At 39.0% G+C, this 21,448-nt stretch overlaps 1 protein-coding gene across 1 annotated transcript in view; it reads left to right on the top strand.

The window, feature by feature from the left end:
• Nucleotides 1-1,862: 1,862 nt before the first annotated feature.
• sbf2 (SET binding factor 2) overlaps nt 1,863-21,448 on the top strand; it is a gene marked incomplete at its 3' end in the record, with an annotated part of 115,177 nt that continues 95,591 nt past the window's right edge. Inside the window, 2 exon segments of the mRNA XM_037689557.1 lie at nt 1,863-2,008; nt 16,428-16,513. Coding sequence (XP_037545485.1) covers nt 1,954-2,008; nt 16,428-16,513 — 141 coding nt within the window.

Here is a 21,448-nt window from a genome sequence, read left to right as displayed (position 1 = left end):
AGGCTGTGGAGACGGGGCCTTTCAGCCAGTGGCCCCCAGGCTGTGGACCAGTTTGACCCTGCAGCTTCGTTCTGCTGACTCTGTGGAGGTTTTTAAAAAGTAACTGAAAACACTTTTATTCTCCCAGGCTTTTATGTCATGATTTTATTGTGCTTTTTGAAGTTCTTATGCTTGTTTTATTCTTTGTATATTTGAGCGTTGATTTTTATTGTACAGCGCTTTGTGGTTTCATGTCTGTGATAAGCGCTCTATAAATAAACTTTACTTACGAAGGTATTTCCAGGCATTTTCTTTCCTGTTCTGTAAGGACAAGCTGCTGTATATTTAACATTCTTTGTAAATAAATGTCTCTGAAATCAGTGATACTTTCTATGAATATTAAACCTTTTTTCCATAAACTGGAAAGTGACAAAATATTTATGTCAGCTTATATTCTTTCTTTTTAGAAGTATTTAAATTAGGTACAAACTTTACCTTTTGAATCTGGCAAACAAAAAGTTTAAGTCTATTTGTGTTAATAAAAAAAAACAACAACAAACAGTCAAAGCAAAATCTGCAGAATTGTGTTTTGAATGATCCTGAAATGAAAAATTTTGAACACATCTTTTTGGATGAGAGACACATGTTTGGTACCTATAGGGAAACAGCCGAAGTGATGCACTCAGAGGAAAAGCTTTGTTGAAACAGGACACTGACTGAGCAGAAGTTTGGCTAAAGCTCACTTATTCTTTCTCAGGGTTTTAGAGGACTCAGTGCTTCGTTTACATTAAGTGCATACCTGCATTTTAGAATTCCATTTCAGTTTATTTTTAAAATCACTAAACTTGTTCAAACAGCTACCTTGGATGTAGAGCTGTCTTTTCTAACCCGAACCCGGAGCCCTACCCTGCCCGACCTGGATTAGGGCCGGTCCTTAATAATGCGCTTCGGTCTGTGGCGTTGTTGGGTTTTGATTGCGTCAGCGGGCACGCGTGGTTGAAGATCCAATTATATGGCGACATGGCTACAATCACCAGCCGCATGCGACCATGTGACCGCGCGCTGACCGGCCTTGAAAGAGGTAAAAAGTTCAGTTAAGCTTCAGATGGACTGCTGCCAGCGATCCATCAGCCCAAATGGACGTTCATTCAGCCGCTGCACTCGGTGAATACCTGGTCGACGACCCAAACAGGTAAGATCACAAAAATATCCACATGTCAGAGCAGGGTCAGAAGCAGGGGAAGCATTTAATGCTCTTTGACGGCCATGAAAGGACAAACACCCCCTCAGCTCTGATCTGCTGCCCCCTTTACTAGTGCACGTCCGTCGACCGTTAATAACTATATAAGCAGTCAAAGCTCAATTAAAAATGTCGGGGGGGTTTCGGGTTCAGACCTGTAATTACTGTTAATCCGTTGGATCAGGTGGGGTTTGGAAATGATGGCTGCGGGCTGGGGCCGGGTTGGATTTTTTTGGACCCGAATGCAGCTCTAATTGGATGTAGCTCAAGATAACCTTTTTTTTTTTATCTTTGATTTCATTGTTTACGATGAGTACCTTTAAGTTCAGTTTCAGTCATAAAACACAGATTTTCAGGAATTTCAGGGAAAAGTTGTTCTTATTCGTGGCTATGGGAGGCCAGAAGAAGAATGTCCACGGGCCACTTCTGGCCCTCGAGCCACATGTTGCCCCTGACAGAATTAATTCGGAGCTAATATTACTATTTTAAGCAAAACTCACAGACGCAGAAACACTTTGTCTTGCGTGGAGGCTGCACGTGAGTTTGGCTGCTGTGCGCATGAAGAAGCCCACTCGCGTGAACACAGAGCTGTTTGTAAACCGACGGCCACGCCCATGGATGGATCCCGCTCCCCCGCGCATGCGCAGTGACGCTCCTTCTGTCAAACATGGCTGTTCTTTGGAAGAGGGAAAAATGCTGAATTCTGTTGGCATATCTCGGGAAAGGCAGCAGACATGGCGAGATTGGCTGACTATTTTATGGTGGTTGGATACGACCAGGAGAAAGCCGGTAAGTTTTGTTTTTGGCGGCTGGACTGAGCTCAGAGTTCTGAGTTGATGCTAGCAGCTTTAGCTTTAGCCACTCGGCTAACATCAGGCGAGACTGGAAACACTTTTGTGTTTTCTCTCCCACCAGATGTTTCACACCATCCACAGAGGGGGTGGCGTATTCAAAGGTCAAGCACAGGCTTTGTGTCAAGTCAGCTGTGGGTGTTTACTGACAGGGTTGTGATTTTTAACTTGAAACTTTCCTTTGGTGGATTTAAAAATCTGTCGCATCCTGTTGGTCCTTTTCCCCCGTGGTGCAGCTAAAGGGACACGCTCTGCTCTCATTTGCTCATGTATGTTCAAATCTTAAATATTTGCCTGCTGGTGCAAATTATTCCAAGTGTCGGTGCTCTGCTTTGAGTTTGTGGTTGCGTAATGTTTGTGGCGATGGTCTTGGATTGTGTGGGTCCTGCATGCGCTCCGATCCGGATCTATTTTTACTCACTCCTCCTAGTCACTTTTTTGTGTGTTGTTTCTTTTTCTCCTGATGAGAGCCGAACCGATGGGCGTTACAGTTACACAGCTGCGTAGAAAAGCAACCCTTCCTCCTCTTCCTCCCCGCACTGTTGTTGTGCAGGAAGCCTCTCATGCTTCCACTTACATGTTGCCTCGGATCCAGCCTCACATTCCTTTCATCCAAGACAGGAAACAGCTTTGCACACATGTCCAATCATTCCTGGAGGAAAACATGAAAGCTGCTTTTGGCACGTCTGATAAATAGCATTCAGCATCTTTGCAATGTAAAGGGATGCACTATCATGTGATAAAGCAGGCCCAGTATGCCCAACATGTCCCTTATGCCAGTTTTTAGATGATTATTTTTTTATTTTTAGAAATGACCTGTAGCTGTTTTGGTCAAACCTTCAAAATAAGATTAACATTCCCATGCAATGTTGCCAGATGTCGTGCTCAGAGTATGCATTGTGCAGGGTTCTCATCTACTACCACATCAAATTCTAGGGCAGTTTCTGTAAAACTGACTCACAGACTCATGTTTTTATGCTATTAGTGCTTAGTGTATATTTAGCTGATGTTCATATCTTGGATCTTATTACTATTTTTCTTTTACATTTTATTGTTGGATGTAACTGGGACTCTGTACATAATGTCGTTCCACCACATGCGATGCAAATGACAAATAAATCTCTCCGACTCTGAGTTGTAGCCATTAAAGTCAGTTGGCTGTGGTAGCCATCTTGAATCAGGTCGACTTCAAAAGTTAATCTGCTGATGTTGATTAAAGGATTACATGAAATATGAGGCATATAACAGAGAGGCGAACGCAGGCAGAAGCGTTACTGCCCTCCTCACCTTTCAGCAGCGGTCGATTGTAAGTACTCGGCTAGTTTGCTTCATGGGACCATAGTAAAGGTCCTAGCCTCTTTTTGTGGCATCCATCCAACACCATGTGTGTCAAAGCAGAGCCAGAGCAGCTGAATCCTCTTAATCACTATAGTTCAAGTAGTGTCATTCTCACCACATGAGGTGCACGAGGTGGAACAAAATTCTGGTCCCAGTTACCGTACCTCCAACATTATAGAGCATGCTTCACATAGTACGTAGATGGTGTATTTCTTTCATCAGCTCTGGGCACACCAGCACTAGCTGATAAATTAGTATTTTGTGCTCAGGAAATGAAATGTTCCTGGCATCACCAGAAAAGTCTGAATAGAGCCACATTCAGACCGTCTATGGATTAGACGGGGTCATTGATTGTTTGCTCTCCAGATGATGAAAATGCCTGTGAAGGAAGTTATAAAGTTCTGTCATCATGGAGTGTGATTGATTGCAGTGCCGTGACAGGCTTTTGTCTCGTCTGAGTCAAAGCCTCTTAGCTGGATAACAACAACCTCCTTACTGGGACTGTAACAGTTTGATTTTATTATATTTTGTTAAGTCTAAGTGGTTGCTATGAGCTACGTGTCGTGCATCAAGTCGTGCAAGTTATAGTTATTCACAGTTGTTTGTCTAGACCTCTGTCTTGGTCGTTAACTCAAACCAGGAATCCCTACTTGACTCATCACCGAGCCTCCTGCTCTGCTCTAGCTTGTGCTCCAGTGGCCTGACCCACTTCTCATTGTTAGATTACTATGGATGGATCAGGTGGAAATAATGCTAAGCGTGCAATCTGTTCGGTGTCGCTTCAGTGTGAAGAAGCAGTTCACACTTTCTGTGATGAGGAGGCTTCCCTCCGTGTGTCACAGAATGCTGCGGAGGCAAGAATTAAAGCAGTAAATTTGATTTGCGTTTGTGAGGATGGTCGCTAAATTAAAATATGGTTGTATTAACAACTGTGCAGAATTTATTCTACTTCCATCTGGATTTCCTTCAGATTCCTTGAACTGTTTTCATGGATTGTTTTTGCGTTTGTTTTTTTGTGCTTAGGGTAATCAATAAAAGTCCACTGTCTCCAGTAAGCTTTGTAATATTTGTATTGTGATAACTCCAGTAACCTGTGTTAAAAAAATACAAATGACTCTTTGTTAAAGGTACGCATTTCAAAATATAAAATAAATAACAATAAAATAAAACATAAAAAAAAAGGTTATAGTGAATTATATCAAATGTTGCCGTTTGAGAGCTTTCGCTCTAGAAGTTTTCCACATTTAATGATTTTCTGAAATGCAGGTATGCACTCAATGTAAACAAAGCGCATGGCAGAATTAGCAGAAAACCATCTAGACGGGTGTCAAACCCACTTACAAAAAGGGGCCAAAATTAAAGCCTTTTTCAAACTAAGGGCCAGTTTCAGAATCGACATTAACTCAAGTTAGAACAACCCAACGTCTTTTCTTGGTTTCAGGCTCCTCAAAAAAGAGTTTGATTGGTCTCATTTGACGTTCTGTGTTGCGCTTTCGACATCATAATCAAAGACTACTGAAAAAATTCAAGTGAAAAAAGTATTTCACGTTTAACATATCATCTTGGGGGCCAGATAAGATGTCAACAAGGGCCACATTTGGCCCCCAGGCCTTGAGTTTGACATACGTTTAACATACGTTAGAGGCTTGAGTCACGTGATTGACCATGTTAAACTGTCTGCAGTCTCTGTCCTTGATACAGTTTGTCACATTTCACCATGTTTGTGTTTACCTACAGAGACAACAGACGGATCATGTGACTCAAGCCTCTATACGGTTAAAGGTTTTCTGCTAATTCTGAAAATATAAGCATGAATCTGCTATAAAATTAAAATTAAGCAAGACAACAGCAAATTTCAATCTGAAATATATGAAGAGTGACATTACGCAGTGTGCCTGAAGAAATCTGGTTATGCTTTACAGAAACTAGATGAAACACACTCTGTTTTCAAGTCTTATTCCAATTTTGATTGTTTTAAAAACAGATCTGTTTAATTTATTCAACAAATCTGGGAATAAATACGTCCCAGTCCATCAAGGTAAACGAGTGCATCTGATGGTTTGTTCCAAAAATGTGCTCACAAATCTTAACTTTAAAGACACGGTAACTGTCAATTCAAGGAAAAAATATGCAGGTTTAGTATTTTTGCTTGTACTGTTGTTGTTTTTTACTTATATTCATGACATCGCGAAGTTGGTTGGACCAGACTGAAATGATTTAAAACAAAACATAACAGTAGTAGAGGGGAGGGGACATGTCTCAAATTTATAGTTTATTGTTGGGGGTTAAACATATTGCTTAAACAGTTTGTTTTTAAAGGCTTCAAATATGTGAAAATGAAATGCAGAGGTGAGCATGTTAACAGCCAGCATGACCAGTGAGGTAGATTCCTCAGCATGAAATCAGACCAGTCTGCTTCCCAGGGGGCCAATGTCACGATCCACAAACCATAAACTATGGAGTTATGTTCACGAACGATGTTGGAATGTGAAAACACTGACGCTGCCTCTATATTGAACACACATTTCATTACATTTCCCATTTTTGCTGTAGGGTGCTGTTTGTCTTTATTGGCGCAGCTGTATTTATAGTCTGGCATGCGGTTCATTATAAATTGCAATTTTCCAAGTTAAAACAAAACCAAAAAAAAAAAAAAACTGACCAGCTGCTTTTCTTGCACATTTTATTTAATGGATGTTACTGGATTTGATTGAATCAAACAGCTTTTGGGATGAGTTTTCCAGATGCTGTGCACAATTTTTTGCTATGTGTGACTTTATGGGCCGGATCTTCTGGACTAGATTTGGGGATTTGCTTTTATATCACTGAACAGTCTTGCAAAATAATAAAAAAAATAGGCATTCCAAAAATGCTAAATACTTCCATCTGCAGCTATCTTTGACTACATTATATCACAGTATGTTGTAATGAAGCCTGATTGTGTCAGATGTGGAGTTATTAATTAACAAGTGCCTTTTGAACATTGTTATAGTAGCTGTATAAAGGAGTATTCAAAAGTTTTGCACGTCAAACCTTTTTATGAATCGACTTTCTGTTAAAACCTCTCAAAGAGTGTTTGTTTTAGTTTTTTCCTGCTGGCTGTCTTGGCACACCCACAAGGAAATTTTCTTGACAATACCACAAGCTTTTCTTAAACAGAAAGTTCATGGTTTGTGCTTTTGTCTGCTGCTTTTCCTCACTTGCTCACAGTATTCCAGCTTGTTGCAAACACCACAAAACATCATAATTATGTGGGGGCTGCTGTGGTTTCTCCCCAGTGTCAGACTCTTTAAACGTGTATGTCTAACTCAATCTTTAGACGATTTCTTATATTTAATTGTAGGCCATTAAGTGGTTTTCAAGCTCATGTTGACCTGCAGTGGTGGGGGTCCATAGTTTCATGCACCAGAACTTTTTTATTACTTGAAGTGTTTTGACTTTCAGTTCATTGGCACAAAAGCTCTTGTGATTTCTGCCCTTTAGTTTATCTGCACTTCAGACGAGTCAAAGAAAAGTAAATATATATATGTATATATATATATATATATTGCAGCCTTTTTTGATTGCTCCATAAATTGTTCCTTTTCTTCATTAAGGTAATGCTTCTTAATTTATGTTTGGAAGCCACACAGCTCAAAAAAGGAATAAACTGAGATAACCATTTAACTTGTTGACTGTTTTTATCAAGTTAAGACCTAAAAAACTGCATCTAAATGCAAAACTTGGTTAAACGGTGTAATGAGGTAAACATTTTGAGGGTAAACTCGTTTACAGGGACAGTTGTTTTTTGAAGCAGGATTGTGTGGAGTAGTTACGAACAATCAGTGTCTTACTTGCAGTAGACAGCTGTCAAAGCGTCTTGCTTTGGAGAATCTGACACAAACTCTCATGGGAGATTTAAGCTAATTGACTACTTAACAACAAATTAATCTACTCTAAAACAATTTATCTTAAAAAAATTCTAGCAGTTTGAGCTTTTAACAGATTAAGTATTTTATAATTTGTTACTTTTGCACAGGATGGTTTTGTACATCATCACAGTTCGCTCAGCCAAACTGCCCGAGAAGAACTGTTGGTGAGAAAGACGTAACAACTAACGCGCATAGCTCATCAGCAGTACCAAAGATCAGAAAACATTAGCAACACGGACAACGAGAAAATTAATTTAACCTTTATTTATACAGGTTAATCCCATTGAGCCTCAGGGACTCATTTACAAGTTACCTGAATTTTAACAAACAGTGATGACAACAGTGGACAACAATAGACAGTCATAAAGGATGCGTACAAATGTATTATTATTATTTTTTGTAACAAGTGAAAATAAAATGATAAAAGGAAAAGTAGCAAAAACCAGCTAGAATGTAGGGCGATGTAGAAAACTAAAAACAGGAACATCTGCGTTGGCTTTTCCCAGGAACTCAACAGATGTTTGAAGCCACTTAGAGAGGTCAAAGGTCGAGAGCTTCAGATCTTTTTGTAAGATATTCCAGGAAACAGGAGCGGAGTAGAAGGTCCTTTTGTCTAGTTCAGTCCTCACTGAGGGAACACTGCAGGTAATGATGTCCTGAGAGCGCACGCTGTAGCTGCACTCACGCAGAGACATGTAGGAGGAGATGTATGAAGGCAACAGACCAAGAAGTGATTTAAAGATGGAAATGTACCAGTGAGAGAGTCTGGTGAAGTTAATGATGTCCAGTTAACCAGTGAATACTGGGTGCAGTGGTGGGTACGGTAGTTACAGCCAGTTATGAATCTTAGTGCACCGTGATAGACAGCATCCAACATCTGCAGCATCCAACATCTGCAGGGTTCTTGTAGGAGCGTTCATGTAAATAATGTCACCATAATCAATGGAGGGAAGGAAAGTGACAGATACAAGGTGTTTTCTAACATTCAGAGTTGGACAGGATCTGTTTCTGAAAAAGAAACCCAGTTTAACTTTTAGTTTCTTTACTAGGTTTTCCACGTGACGCTTAAAAGAAAGATTCAAAAAAGTTAAATCTGGTCCTCTGGACATTCTGAATATCCAGAGGACCAGATTTAACTCTTTTAGATTGCTCTACCTGGATTATTGAGCAGCATCAGGATATTTTCTAGGAGTTATGACATCTTGAAGTAATAATTTGCAAATCATTATTTTTTACATAGTTTAGTCTCCCGTTAATGCAGTTGACTATTGTTAGTTAAGTCAAACTGTTTAACTTCTTTACATTACATAAACAGAACCATTCACGTTTAAAACTATAGCTGACTCTCGGTGTTGGAAACTTGAGTTTATACCTGAAGAATTGTTGCTGGCTGTTTCTTGGAGAGCTACAACTTACTGACCCGTTTTCTGATCTTTTTTATTGTTTCTGTTTCTAATTAAGAAAAAGGGGATAAATCTAATCACTTTTTCAAAAACCACACCTATATTTTGTGACATTTTCTTTCCTTGGAAACTTGAGATTTTGTTTTTCCACTAAATATTTTAGTCAGGAGTGGTTAGTTAAACCATAAAATGCAATTGGTGGTGGGTTTGACTACGCTTTGCTCAGCGGCCAAGAGAAAAAGAAATGTTTAAATGCTTAAAAAGTTGTGATAATGTACATTAGTTCATATTTCAGCTAAGATGAGCAGCTCATTGCTGCACCATCAGCTCAGTTTAAGAGGAAAAGTGATCCTGTGACAATAATATGATTTGATTTTAAAGATTGGAAGAGGAAAAGATGATGAGGTTGTAATTCTGCTTTTGTACCCCACAAGTGACATACTTTTTATTACAAATTTAATTTGTCACTATTTAAAGTGTTTTAGCCCATGGAAATCAAAAAAGTAACAGGCTCTAAATTTTTTATTAGTATTATTATGAATTAAAATAGTTGCAAAGAAATACCTCTTTGATTTTTGTCTCATTCTTTTGGTCGGTTCTGAGATTATTTCACCACTAACGGACTGTGTGTGCGTGTTTAACGTTATTGTGGAGTTTCACACCTTTTTATTACAAACCACTTTCAAAGTTTTGGTTTCAGTTTCACATTTTCCAACTTTGTGTTTGGATTCAGTCACTTGGACCAGAAGTGCCTTGATCACAAATGTGAAGTTCCTTCCTCTTTGTTGAAATTCAAGCCCGATGTGAAGGGACATTCCACAGGCGTGTGCTGCCGTGTTCACATCTACGATATTCAGTCAGAACATTAGGACATTTGGCGGTGATGCAAATGATGCGAAAGTTCACGGCAGGAAATGTTTATGTCATACCGTGTAAGGACTAAATGGAAGATGTTTCTGAACGCGTTACGGAACGTAATTAAGCATTGCGTCATTGCTTTCACTCAGTCGGACCTTTTCATTGTTCCGATGAGTTTTAGTGACTGTGACTACGGTGTCTACCGGGAGATCTTGATAACTATTTAAATAAGAAATCCAAATGAGCTGTATTTGTATGAGTAACAAATGAGATTAACTAAAGTGTATCCACAGATTGGGTAGTAGAAGGAACTCTATTATAATGTTTGCTCAAAGCTGGGAAAAAGAGTCATCTCTCTACGATAAGTTCACTTTTACGTGGGCAGTCGCTCCCTGCCTGACTGAATAATAACGATGTTGATTATTAGTGATCTTCACAGGTTAAATTTATAGTTTTTAAGGAGATGAAGTAGTTAAAATATGACTTTTTCCTTGAATATGCTAAATCTTTGGTAAGTTGCATTTAATACTGAGAACAGCGCTGCATAGTAAATATGGACACAGACAAAACCACATGTTGTGTAAGTGGAAGGAAAGCTTGTAAAGGTTCTTGAATTAGATGATAGTGGCATCATCTCTGGTACCCTTTAGCCATGCAAACTACAAACCGTATCACTCTTTGCATATCACCTTTAGAGGACTTTCAGAACGGTTGAGTTTCCAGATGTTTTTTCCTCCTAAAGTCTGGATTTCCTTGTGCTTTAAGAACGATCTGAAATTGGCTTCACATTTTTATTTACCGAGTCGTGCATGTGCTCCATTCACAGAATAAACTGTTTGAATTACCGCTATGTTTTTTTTTCTGTTTCCTAAACCCTAATCATAGTTTTTGTTCCATAGCTGATGTACATGCCCTTTTGTGTGACTTTTCTCTTCATGTTTAGGTCTTGATGTGAAAAGTAACGTGGACTTTTTCCAGAACGCAGTCCACTTGTGTGCAAAACTGGGCCAAAAGCAGGCTAGTTGGTGACGTGTGCATCACGTAAACTGGCAGAGTCCACTGGTGGCCGCTCCATAGATGGGGAAGGAAAAGCACTTTCTGATTTAATCAACAGTAACAGCAGCAAGATGAATCAGGAAGACAAATTGAACTTTTGTTTTTCCAAGAGGAGAAACCTCAGCTCTAATCAACAAAAGACAAATACATTTCCCTCTGTTGGTTTTCACTCATGGTTGAGAATATGCTGTCACACGATTCAGAAATAAATGATGAGGTTCATTCAGTCAGATGTGCATGTGAGTGAGAGTTTGTCGGAGTGTACTGACTTGCAGTAACGCCTCAGATCCTGCTACGATTGATGAGGAAGAGAAATTTCATTATATGAAGCACGACATAATAAAAACTGCAGTTTTAATTAATTTCTTTTTTTTTATATTATTATATGAAGTGACATATAAATGCAGTGGAAAGTCATTAGCACAGTTTACCCCCACCCCCCAAAAAAACAACAACAACAACAAAACAACAACAAACAAAAACAACAATGCATGTTTCATTCTGCTATAGACACATTTCTCTTTGCTTCCACGTGGGCTTCTTGTTCTGTGTACAACTTCACTCAAGGTGTCAATCACCCATTAGTGATTCTTGTATGTGATTCCATTTGTATAGTACTTTATACTATAATACTTTGCTTTAGGCCAAATCCCATTTACAAGTGTTGCCTTGACCACAACTCGTAGCCCTGAGCCCTTACTTCACAGTCACAACTAATAGTGACGGAAACATTACAAAATGAGACGTCCCTTTGTAAAGCTGATGTGTCTTTAAACACATCATCAATATGCTCATATATATATATATATATATACTGTAGTAGGAATGCACAATATTAAAAAACTTGCGATGTGATATCGTTTCAGATGGGCATGACGATGTCGGTTGCAATAAAACATTTTCTAAACTTTCTCTTCCGTCGTCACTATTGCCTAAACCAGCTGTGAGCATCAAGGACAGAGAAACGCTGTTGGACTGGCCAAAAGTATTATCGGCATGCTGAACATGAACGCACGATACTTGAAATCTAAAGACCGAGGATTTATTGCAGTCGTTTCGCAGTACTGATCATTATTTGGAGGGCCAACTAGTCCTGCATCCCACGAAGAACTGGGCCACCCGATCAGTGTAAATGAGCCAAATGTCATTTGTGATTCCGCTGATTTTCCTCCTTTCATCTTCTGTAGCTACGATAATCCTTTTTTATTACACTGGATTGTATCCTCTGGGAAATATAAAATAAACATTAAAAACAACAACAATGCAACTAAAGTACCTTTTAATTTATGCTTTCAGTCTTGCAAAAGTTTTTAACATATTGTCAGTTTATGAGTTCTCATGATAAATTATTTTTCCTTCTTTTTGTAATTTAAAAAAATGATACTCGTATACGTCTTCTGCATTTAAACTTTTGATAACTGACAGCATTTATAACTAAATGTGCAGCATCATTGATGCTTGCACCTTTTGTTTTAATGTAACTCTGAAGCAGTTGTTTAAAATATAATATAAAACTGAACCTTTAATCTTTCTGTGTTCTAACGTTCAGCTCTCCCACGCACAGATTCATTGTAAACGACATCTGCTTTCACAGTCAGCGAGCTCAGTTCTTCTCGTTTCAATGGCTTCTATCAGAAAAAGGGTAATAAATGAACTTGAGTTTGGACTTCACCTTGTGTCGTGCAGGCGGATGTGCAAATTAGCGTGCAGGTTTTCAGGCCTGGGTTCTATTATCCCTGCTCATGGGGTCCTTTATAGTTACCGGGGGTGGTGTTTGAAAGCGCGGCTTGTTTTAATACAAGAGCGCAGCTTTGTGGAATGTGAGGAATGTTGTCATTTATTTTCATCTGTGCTTGAAAATTAGAACGTGGGCCACTTGGTGCATGTGATTTCAATTAAAAGAGCTGTAAAGAACTAAAAACGTGTAATTGTCAGACATCAGACATGTGTTAGCGCCGTGCTGTGTCTGGATGTTCAGATGTTCTGCTTGAGGTGCAGAAGTTTTACATATGCAAATGTTTTTAGATGTAAGGGGACGTTGTTTTCAAGGCTTTGGTAAATTTGCTCGCAGCATCTGCTGTCGGTCTCTTGATGCGTTGTGATCGCTGAGGATAGATTTTTAATGTTTCCGGGTCTACATTTCTGAATAAACCTAAATATTTAAACTGACCCAAACTTTTGGATTGTGCGCACTCATTGACCAAGAAACATCCACACTTGGTCTGGGGCCTCGTTATGATGAACTGGCTGCTCTCCGCTGTGGAGGTCCAGGTTTCGAGGACTTGTTGACGGCAGGCTTGAGGTGCCGGATGGTGACAGCCCGAGGACCGAGTGTCAGTCCGACGAGGTGTAGCTGTTCTTTTTCCTGTTCGTTGTAACAACTCTGCCTTGTGCATCGTGTCGAACCTCCAATCAAATGTTCCAGATGTGTTGCAAGTTGCCTTCTCTGCAGTGTGCTGGGTCAATAAATGTAGTTATTTATGAAATATTTAAAACCTCCAGAATAAGGAACAAATAAAAAAGTAGCATGCACCAAGTTTACCAAGTCTTTGTAATCACTAAAGAAAAGCAATGTTGCACATAAAGAAATATTTCTAAGGCTGCATCCCATAAAATACAACATTGTAGATACTTTTAAGCTCTTACTTTTAAGCTGCACTCTTAAAAATACCTAACATCCTAAAATATTTATATTTTATTAGCACTAACTAATTTGGGGTCCTAAACCAAAAGGAGTGAATTGGAAGCTGAAAACATGAAGCACTGACAGGAAACCAAGTGTAAAATGTTAAAAAAGCTATGTAGCATTAAAAAAAAAATCACCCCTGATCTTTATAAACATCTATGGGATGTACAATTTGTCTTTTAGGACCATTAAACACAGTATTTGTTGATATTAAGTCATTATGTTACAGTAGCTTGGCCGCCTTTGGTGCACCAGAACTTTTGATCGTTATGAGAAATAATGGAGTCGTATTGATGTTAATTGCTTTTTAGTTTCTACATGTGGTTTGTAAGCTAACATTTCCAGTGAGGCATTACTGTTTGACACATGTTTTATTGTAAATAAGTCAAGTACATCATTAAACTTTTTTCAGAACAATAAACACACATGCACGCACACACAAGGTTTGATATAAAAGTTTAAAACTCCAATATGGCGTCTTTGTGCAATGGTTTTATTCATATTATGGCTAAACATGTGTGCTTATTTTTTAAACAAGTTTGTGTTTTAGTTGGTTCTATTTTTTTGGTCATTAAAAAAAGAAACAGATTAGTTTGCTTTCAAAATAAAGGTTAATTTAAAATATGACATTTAGTGGGATGTTTTGCTCACTACTGAACAATTTGGTTTTAATGTTTTTTTTAATAGACCAAACACAAATATAAGTATCAGTTTTATTATTTATTATCTCTCGTTTCAAGTGTTTTTGCCTGACATGCTTGCTTTGTCTAATAGGAAGAGAATCCCTGTCAAAGAGAGCGTACGAGTTTAAAATAACATAAGGATGAAGTCATTAGCTCCGATAATATACTGTGACCAAGTACATATTGTGAAACAGACCCCATCAAGCTGCTGTTGGATGGTAATTAGATAACATTTCTTTTTTATTAGCTGTGGCGATTGCTAAACAAGAATGTTGCGGTTATAGATCAAGTCATAAATACATATGTTGACATGAACTGTTACTTGTAATTTAAATTGAAAGGTTTTGCAAGCCCCAACATATGGTTCCCTTTGGGAACCTGTTAAGAGTTGATTCAGTGGTAAATCTTTCAAGGTTCAGTCCTTAAATCTGTGGAGTCCTGTATGACTTTCATTTCACCTGCTGAAGATCGGTATCTGTTTCGCTCAGCGTTGCACGCTTGCAGCGCTCTGTATGTCAGACTGTTGTCATGATGAGGCTGCGTTGGACTTTGCAGTGAGACAAAAAAAAGTTGAGTTTATCTGTTTTGGTTGACAATTTAGTTCAGTTCGTTTTTATTATCATCTTCAGAGCGTTTGCCTCTGTGTAGTTTGTGTTTAGGAACAATTAAATAATACATTGTTATTTATGATTTATTATTATATCCACTTTCATTGGAGATTTTACACTTTGTGCTGCTGATTATCCATTCTGCTGATTTCTTACCCATAAGCTGCTGTATTCATATCCGTCTGCTCACAACAGACTCGCGTTCAGGCTGCTGTTTAATACACCTTATTATATTATATTATTATTGTTTAGCTTACGTCTTAGACCACTGTATACTGTTTTCTTTTTTATAGTTTATATTTTTGCAGTTTTTGGGTGTAACTGGGACTTTGAGTACACAATTTCGTTCCACCTCATGTACCACATGTGATGAGAATGACAATAAAGAACCTTGAACCTTGATTTGATAACTTTTTTAAAATTATTTTGTGTTCATAAGGTTTTTAGAGATTGGTATTTGATGTTATTTCATGTAGATTTTTATTTGATGATCAGGATTAAACATTTTACCAACATTGATAGTAATTATGGAAATCAGGTTGCCGGTTCGACTATCCGGACAGACAACACCAAAATGTGGGTGGGCAAGGTGAAGCACCCACAACTGCCTCTGCCCTCATTTGCTCCACCCTGGACCCTTGAGCAAGGCCCTTAACCCCCACCACCTGCTCCCCCAGTTGCCCTAGATATCAGCTCTCTGCTCCACTCAGAGGCTGTGGGAGCTCGGTGGTCTCTGGTTGGGTCAGGAAGGACGTCCGGCGTAAAAACTATCGCCAAGTCTTGGTGCGAGTTAGTTCGCTGTGGTGACCCTGAAGAAGGAGCAGCTGAAAGAAGAAAATAAATAAATAAATAAACTCAGGACGCCTTGTTAAAGTTGTTTGGAAGTCCCTGACTTGCTGCTCATTGCTCCTTCACTGCCAGGAATCCTGAGGGGATTTTAGACACAACTTTTAAATTTAAGAAGCAAATGTCCACAGTTGTCGAGACCAGTTTTTATCAGTTGTGTCAAATTTCCTAAACAAATCTTGCATTCCTCCAAAAGACCCCTAAGCCTTCCACCCTACTGAATTTGACGACTGTGATTTTCTATATTTTGGCCTTGAACATTCGTCTCTCCATCCCCTGCAGTTGGTCCAGAATGCTTCTAACAGGCAAACCCACAAACCTCCTGTTTTAGCAGATTTACACCGGTTGGCTGTTTCTTTTCATATAGATTAAAAATGATTTTACTGACTTTTAAAGTTCTAAAGTTATATGTTGACTTTATGCCTCTGAAAAAGCTCTGAGGGCTTCCGGCCAGATGCTGTTGGTGCATCTGAGCGCTAAATGAAAGCTCAGAGGGGATCGGGCTTCTGCAGCGACAGTCCTCAGACTCTGGAACAACCTTGATATTTTTACTGTAGTCTTTTAAATCCTCGAAACTCAATTTCTTACACCAACTTTTAATTATTCAAATATTTACCTTGTCGTGTTTTTGTTTGTTAGTTTCAAATGGTTTTGTTTTTAGCCTGTTTTGTTGCACTCGTTTTGTCATGTGTGTTTTCAATTTATTCTGTTGATAGTTTTTCTTGTTTGTAAAGGCTTGTAAAGACACTTCGGTCAGGTTTTTTTAAAACGCTCTATGTAAATGAAAGTTTTGCAACCTGCGGAGGATGAAGTGAAAATGTTTTGAATAAACAAATGCACACAACTTGCACAACCATTATATTTAGTCATTTATCAGCTTAGTGTTTCCAGATGCGAGTAGTATTCACACTATCTGGTTAATTAGTTCCCCGTCGCACTGATTTACTCGTGTTTGTATTTTATTTCAGGTTCAGGAGAGGGATGTGGAAAGATCATTCAGCGGTTCCCCAAGAAAGACTGGGACGGAACAGCCTTTCCACAGGGGGTGGAAATGGTGAGTAAACTGCATTCTTGTACCACCCCCCCAAAAAACCTCCTAACCGAACAGAGCTGTTAGCATCATCTGTGGTGAAACAGGAATGCAAAAGATTAGCTTTGATTAAAAAAATGAATATATTAAATATATATATATATATATATATATATATATATATAAAAACGTTTGTTTTTTGCGCTCAATTTGGATTACAACTCGGGACATTTTTTAAATTTAAAAACCACATTTGAGTTTCTGATAAAAACATAAACACTTTTTAGTTCTTTTTAAACCCAGCTCCATCCATAGTCACTAATTAAGGAACATCTTTACGTTTCCTTCATTCATGACGTCCAGCTCAACATCAGGCCTGTCACTCCTGTGATTTTCCATCTTGAGTAATGTCGAAGAAACGGTTGCCTCTTTTAGTTTGCCTCCTCCTTTTCTGCTTGGTGACTACAACGGGTCTTTGACAGGAGGTCTGTTTCCTCACATGGACAATCCAATAGATAATGAAGTATTTTCTTATCGGGGTGAGAAAAACTGTCCGTCCCAAGGGCAGCATTAGCAGTTACCAGGACCGTACTGCCCAGGACATTAGGGCCTGTGTTAGATCTGTCTTTGTTCATTTATAGTAACTGATAAACTTTTGGTGAATAAGCAGACCAGTTTGGCAGTTGATAAGGAAGAAATGAGCAAACTGACGGTTTCAGCACAGCGTGACACGTGCTTTTTATATATGCTTTCAGTGTCACCCAGACTTTGCTTTCGAACAAATAATGATTTTTTTTTTATCCAGGATGGATTAGATCAATGTGGCAGGAACTGGAATCAGAAAGTTATGGGTCAGAGATTTTGTTTATGGCAATTGATTCAGAAAGTTTACAGTAAATATTTGTTCCAAATCTTCCGTTTGCTCCTCATATTTCACTCTCTGCTTGGGTTGTTCCCTTTGTTCATACTGGTATAATATTTTCTGATTATACCCTGATGTACATCTACCATGCACTTATTGTCATGTTGTTATTACCTATAAGTTTAGGGCTTCTAGGTTAATTTAATATATTTTTAACCTTAATTTCTTAGAGATTCAGCACAATTATTTATAGTCTTTTTTAACAGAAAAAAGTGGTTAAGCAATAAACAAAGAAAAGGTTATTAATAAAGGTTCATGACAGAAAAAACAGGACGCATATTGTTTTGGTGGCGATGGTAGGGTAATCAAGGTTTCAAGGCCACCATAGCTTACAAGAAAAAACGACTAACTCATGATTGTTTGGCCACATTGAGCTGAAGTTTGGTATGGTGGTAGCTGAGAGTGAACCTCAACACATAGCGTAAAAACAAAATGTTTAAATGGACACAACGTGGCAGTTCCCGTCAAAATTTCTCCAGGAACTTTCTAGTCGGTATTTTTATCTTTGAAAAACACGAAAGACAACTGGGGTCCTTAATGGCCTGATGGCATTTTGACTTTTATACTGTATGTGTTGAGGAAATTTAACAAGTGTGCACTTAGTGTTGTCTTTTATTGTATTATTATACCACATATTTATAACTGTTTACAAGATTTTAGCTACAGCTAAAGATTTTCAAGCAGTGATATTTATGGGTCTGTTCAGAACAAATAAGGGTGTTATTTTGACCCAAATGAACATTCTGTGAAATAGTTGTTTTAATGGTATGCAGGCATCTTCCTCTATAACCCACTAGAGTCTGTTGGTGGTCATAAAAATGCCTTGTTGTTTGTAAGCGCTTGGAGTCAACCAGCAGTGTGTCATACTGCAAACAGCTTTCCTCATAGATGACAAACAGTAACGGTGACAAGGAAAGCAATAAAATTCAGATATTTAAGGAGTGATGTGTGCAGTTATTTTGTAAGTGGGATATTTTTAACATGAGGCTGAAACCATTTTCTTTTAATTGACTGAGGGATGAATCAGGGTGGCGCCACTCATTCAGCATCATCTCTTAAGTATCTTATGTTTTTTTTCTCTAAATATAGAAACAGCGCAACAAGTTTAGCCAAATCAGTTAGTTTAGTGTTTCCAGATGCAAGTGTGGAGGTTGCACACAATTTTAGCCGGGTGTTATTTCTGCCCCTCTCGTTAAAGTTGTCCCATCAATGCTTTTAACTTGTTTTGCAATGTGATTAACTTGTTGAAACTGATTTGCTTTTAATCTACTTGTATGTCCAATAATCGAACCCATTGGTCAAACCAAGTTTCTTCATGAAATTGAACCCAGAGGAATAAGCAAGGTCAGGAAAGATGAGGTTCTCCAGAAATTTGCTTTCCTACTTTGCGGTTTGTGACAAAATTTGGTCACAAGCCAAATGACTTGGATTCCAACTTTGAAGCTTTAATGATGATACACCATAGTGTTTAACAGACCCGCTTAGCAATTTGCATCTTGGCTTTGTTTGGGGCTGGTATGTAAGCCATTATTATTTGCAGATTTTCTTCTGTCCATGAAAAAGAAAATGACTCTTTACAAACACATCTGTAGAAAACAGTTGATGAAGCTGAGCACGAAAAGCATTTTGTGGTCACAACAGGCCCCCAGCAAACTAAATAACCACAGATGAGGAATGCACCAAGAAAAAGCGTTTACAACTTGGACTCGGAAAAATGTGTTTCTAATCTTTTCAGCCAAGTGATGATAGGAACCAGCTCAAATCCTCATCTGTTCTTGATGAGCCAGGCCCATCGATGGAGGTCAGTACTTTGTACACCTAGTAAATTTCCGTCAGGTCACTCGCTCGCGTCGAGGCAGACGTTTCATGTGTACTGTGCAATTCCATCAAATATTAAAATTAATTCACTGCTAAATTAATTCTATTCAATTCAGTTTATTTATAAAGCGCCAAGTCACAACAGAAGTCATCTCAGAGCACTGAACAGAAACATTCATATATAAAAATAATAATTTGACATTATTTATCTGAGGAGCAGCTTTGAGTTTAACTCCATCACTGAACTCTCATCTTGAACAAGCATGAAGGCGACAGTGGAAAGAAAAACTCCCTCATGAGGAAGAAACCTTTAGCAGAAACGGGCTCAGGACCAGTGGCCATCTGCTTCGACCGGCTGGGTTTGAGAGGAACAGATACACAATGGCAGGTCAAGAATCACATGTTAAGACAGAAATAGTATCAAATGAAAACTATTCAATTTTAAGGAAATGAGGTACATTTGTCCTCTAGTAGTCTAAGCTTAAGGCATCATAACAAGCCAACCCTAATTCTAGGATTTATCAAAAAGGAAAGTCTTAAGCCCAAATGAGATGTACTGCATTAGTACCTACTGATACTTTGGACGCATCTTTGGCTGTTGCTTAAGCAAAAGCACGGATGTGGAAGGAGTTCAGTGAGGCCTTGGATAAAGACTCTCGGTCGACTCCGAGGAGATTCTGACAAAACATCAGACAGCTGAGGAGGGGAAAGCAGCTCTTTATTAACACTGTGCTCAGTGAAGGTGGGGTGCTGTTGACCTCAGCCAGTGATGTCGTTGGGAGGTGGAAGGAATACCGTACTTCTCTGACCTTCTCAGTCTCACCAGCACGTCTTCCATGGAGGAAGTGGAGTCAGAGGACTTCGGGGTTGGTCTGTCCATAATTGTGGCTGAGGTCACCGGGGTAGTTAAAAAACTCAGAGGCGGAAGAGCTCTGGGGGTGGATGAAATTCACCCTGATTTCCTTAAGGCTCTGGATGTTGTTGGGCTGTCTTGGTTGACACGCCTTTGTGACATCGTGTGGACATCGGAGGCAGTGCCACTGGATTGACAGACTGGGGGTGGTGGTTCCCCTCTTCAAAAAGGGGGGACCGGAAGTTGTGTTCCAATTACAGAGGCATCACTCTCCTTAGCCTCCCTGGTAAGATCTATTCAGGGGTACTGGAGAAGCGAGTCTGATTGTTTGTCGAACCTCAGATCCAGGAGGAACAATGTGGGTTCCGTCCTGGCCGTGGAACACTGAACCAGCTCTTTACCCTCACTAGGGTCCTCGAGGGTTCATGGGAGTTTGCCTATCCAGTCTACATGTGTTTTGTGGACTTGGAGAAGGCATTTGACCGTGTCCTCAAGGTACACTGTGGGGGCATACATGAGTATGGGATTGGGGGCCCGCTGTTATAGGCTCTTTGGTCCGTATACAAGCGGTGCGAGAGTTTGGTTCGCATTGCCGGTAGTAAGTCGGACCCCTTCAGGGTGGGAGTTGGACTCCGCCAGGGCTGCCTGTTGTCAGGGATTCTGTTCATAACTTTTATGGACAGAATTGCTCGGTGCAACCAGAAGGTGGAGGGATTCCGGTTCGGTGGCCTCAGTTATGCTAACTATGCCTGGGGGTGTGTTTCCCTACTGTCCTTCAACTTTCTTCTTTTTTAAAGTTTGCTTGTTAAAGACAATTTATATAGTTGGCATAAACCGGAGCTTTGATATCCCCACCTCACATTTGGAGTTTTTTATTTATTTTTTATTTATAACAGAACTGGACAGAACAAAACAACAAAGTCCATGCTCAATATTCCAGGTATACAATCCAACATTTTTCAGTCAGATCACTTAGATGTAGAGTGTTTAGTTATATTAAAAATGATAAATAGGCATTTTTGTTTCGATTTAACATTTTTATTGTATTTTTACACTTTTTCATTGGGTAAAGTCACTATCTTCTTCCACACTTGTGTTTGTTCAGTCAATAAGCAATTGCTCTTTTTGTTTATCTTTTAAAGATGAACATAGAATGTGACTTTAGTTGGCTATTTGTGTTTACCACCAGATAATATGAGCAAAGGAAAAAAAGTCATGACACGAAAGCAAAAAATTCCTGGAATGCCTTTTTGTTTCACGCTATTTATTTGTCCTGTTTACTTGTTTAATTAGAAGCACCTTTTGTTTAATTTGTGGCGTATGTGAACGTTCATAACATCCGCCACTCGTAGACATCATGTTTGTG

This window comes from Nematolebias whitei, chromosome 2, assembly GCF_014905685.2.
Source record: "Nematolebias whitei isolate Nwh7 chromosome 2, NemWhi1, whole genome shotgun sequence".
Taxonomy (NCBI): domain Eukaryota; kingdom Metazoa; phylum Chordata; class Actinopteri; order Cyprinodontiformes; family Rivulidae; genus Nematolebias; species Nematolebias whitei.
This window is presented reverse-complemented; position numbering and strand designations above follow the sequence as displayed.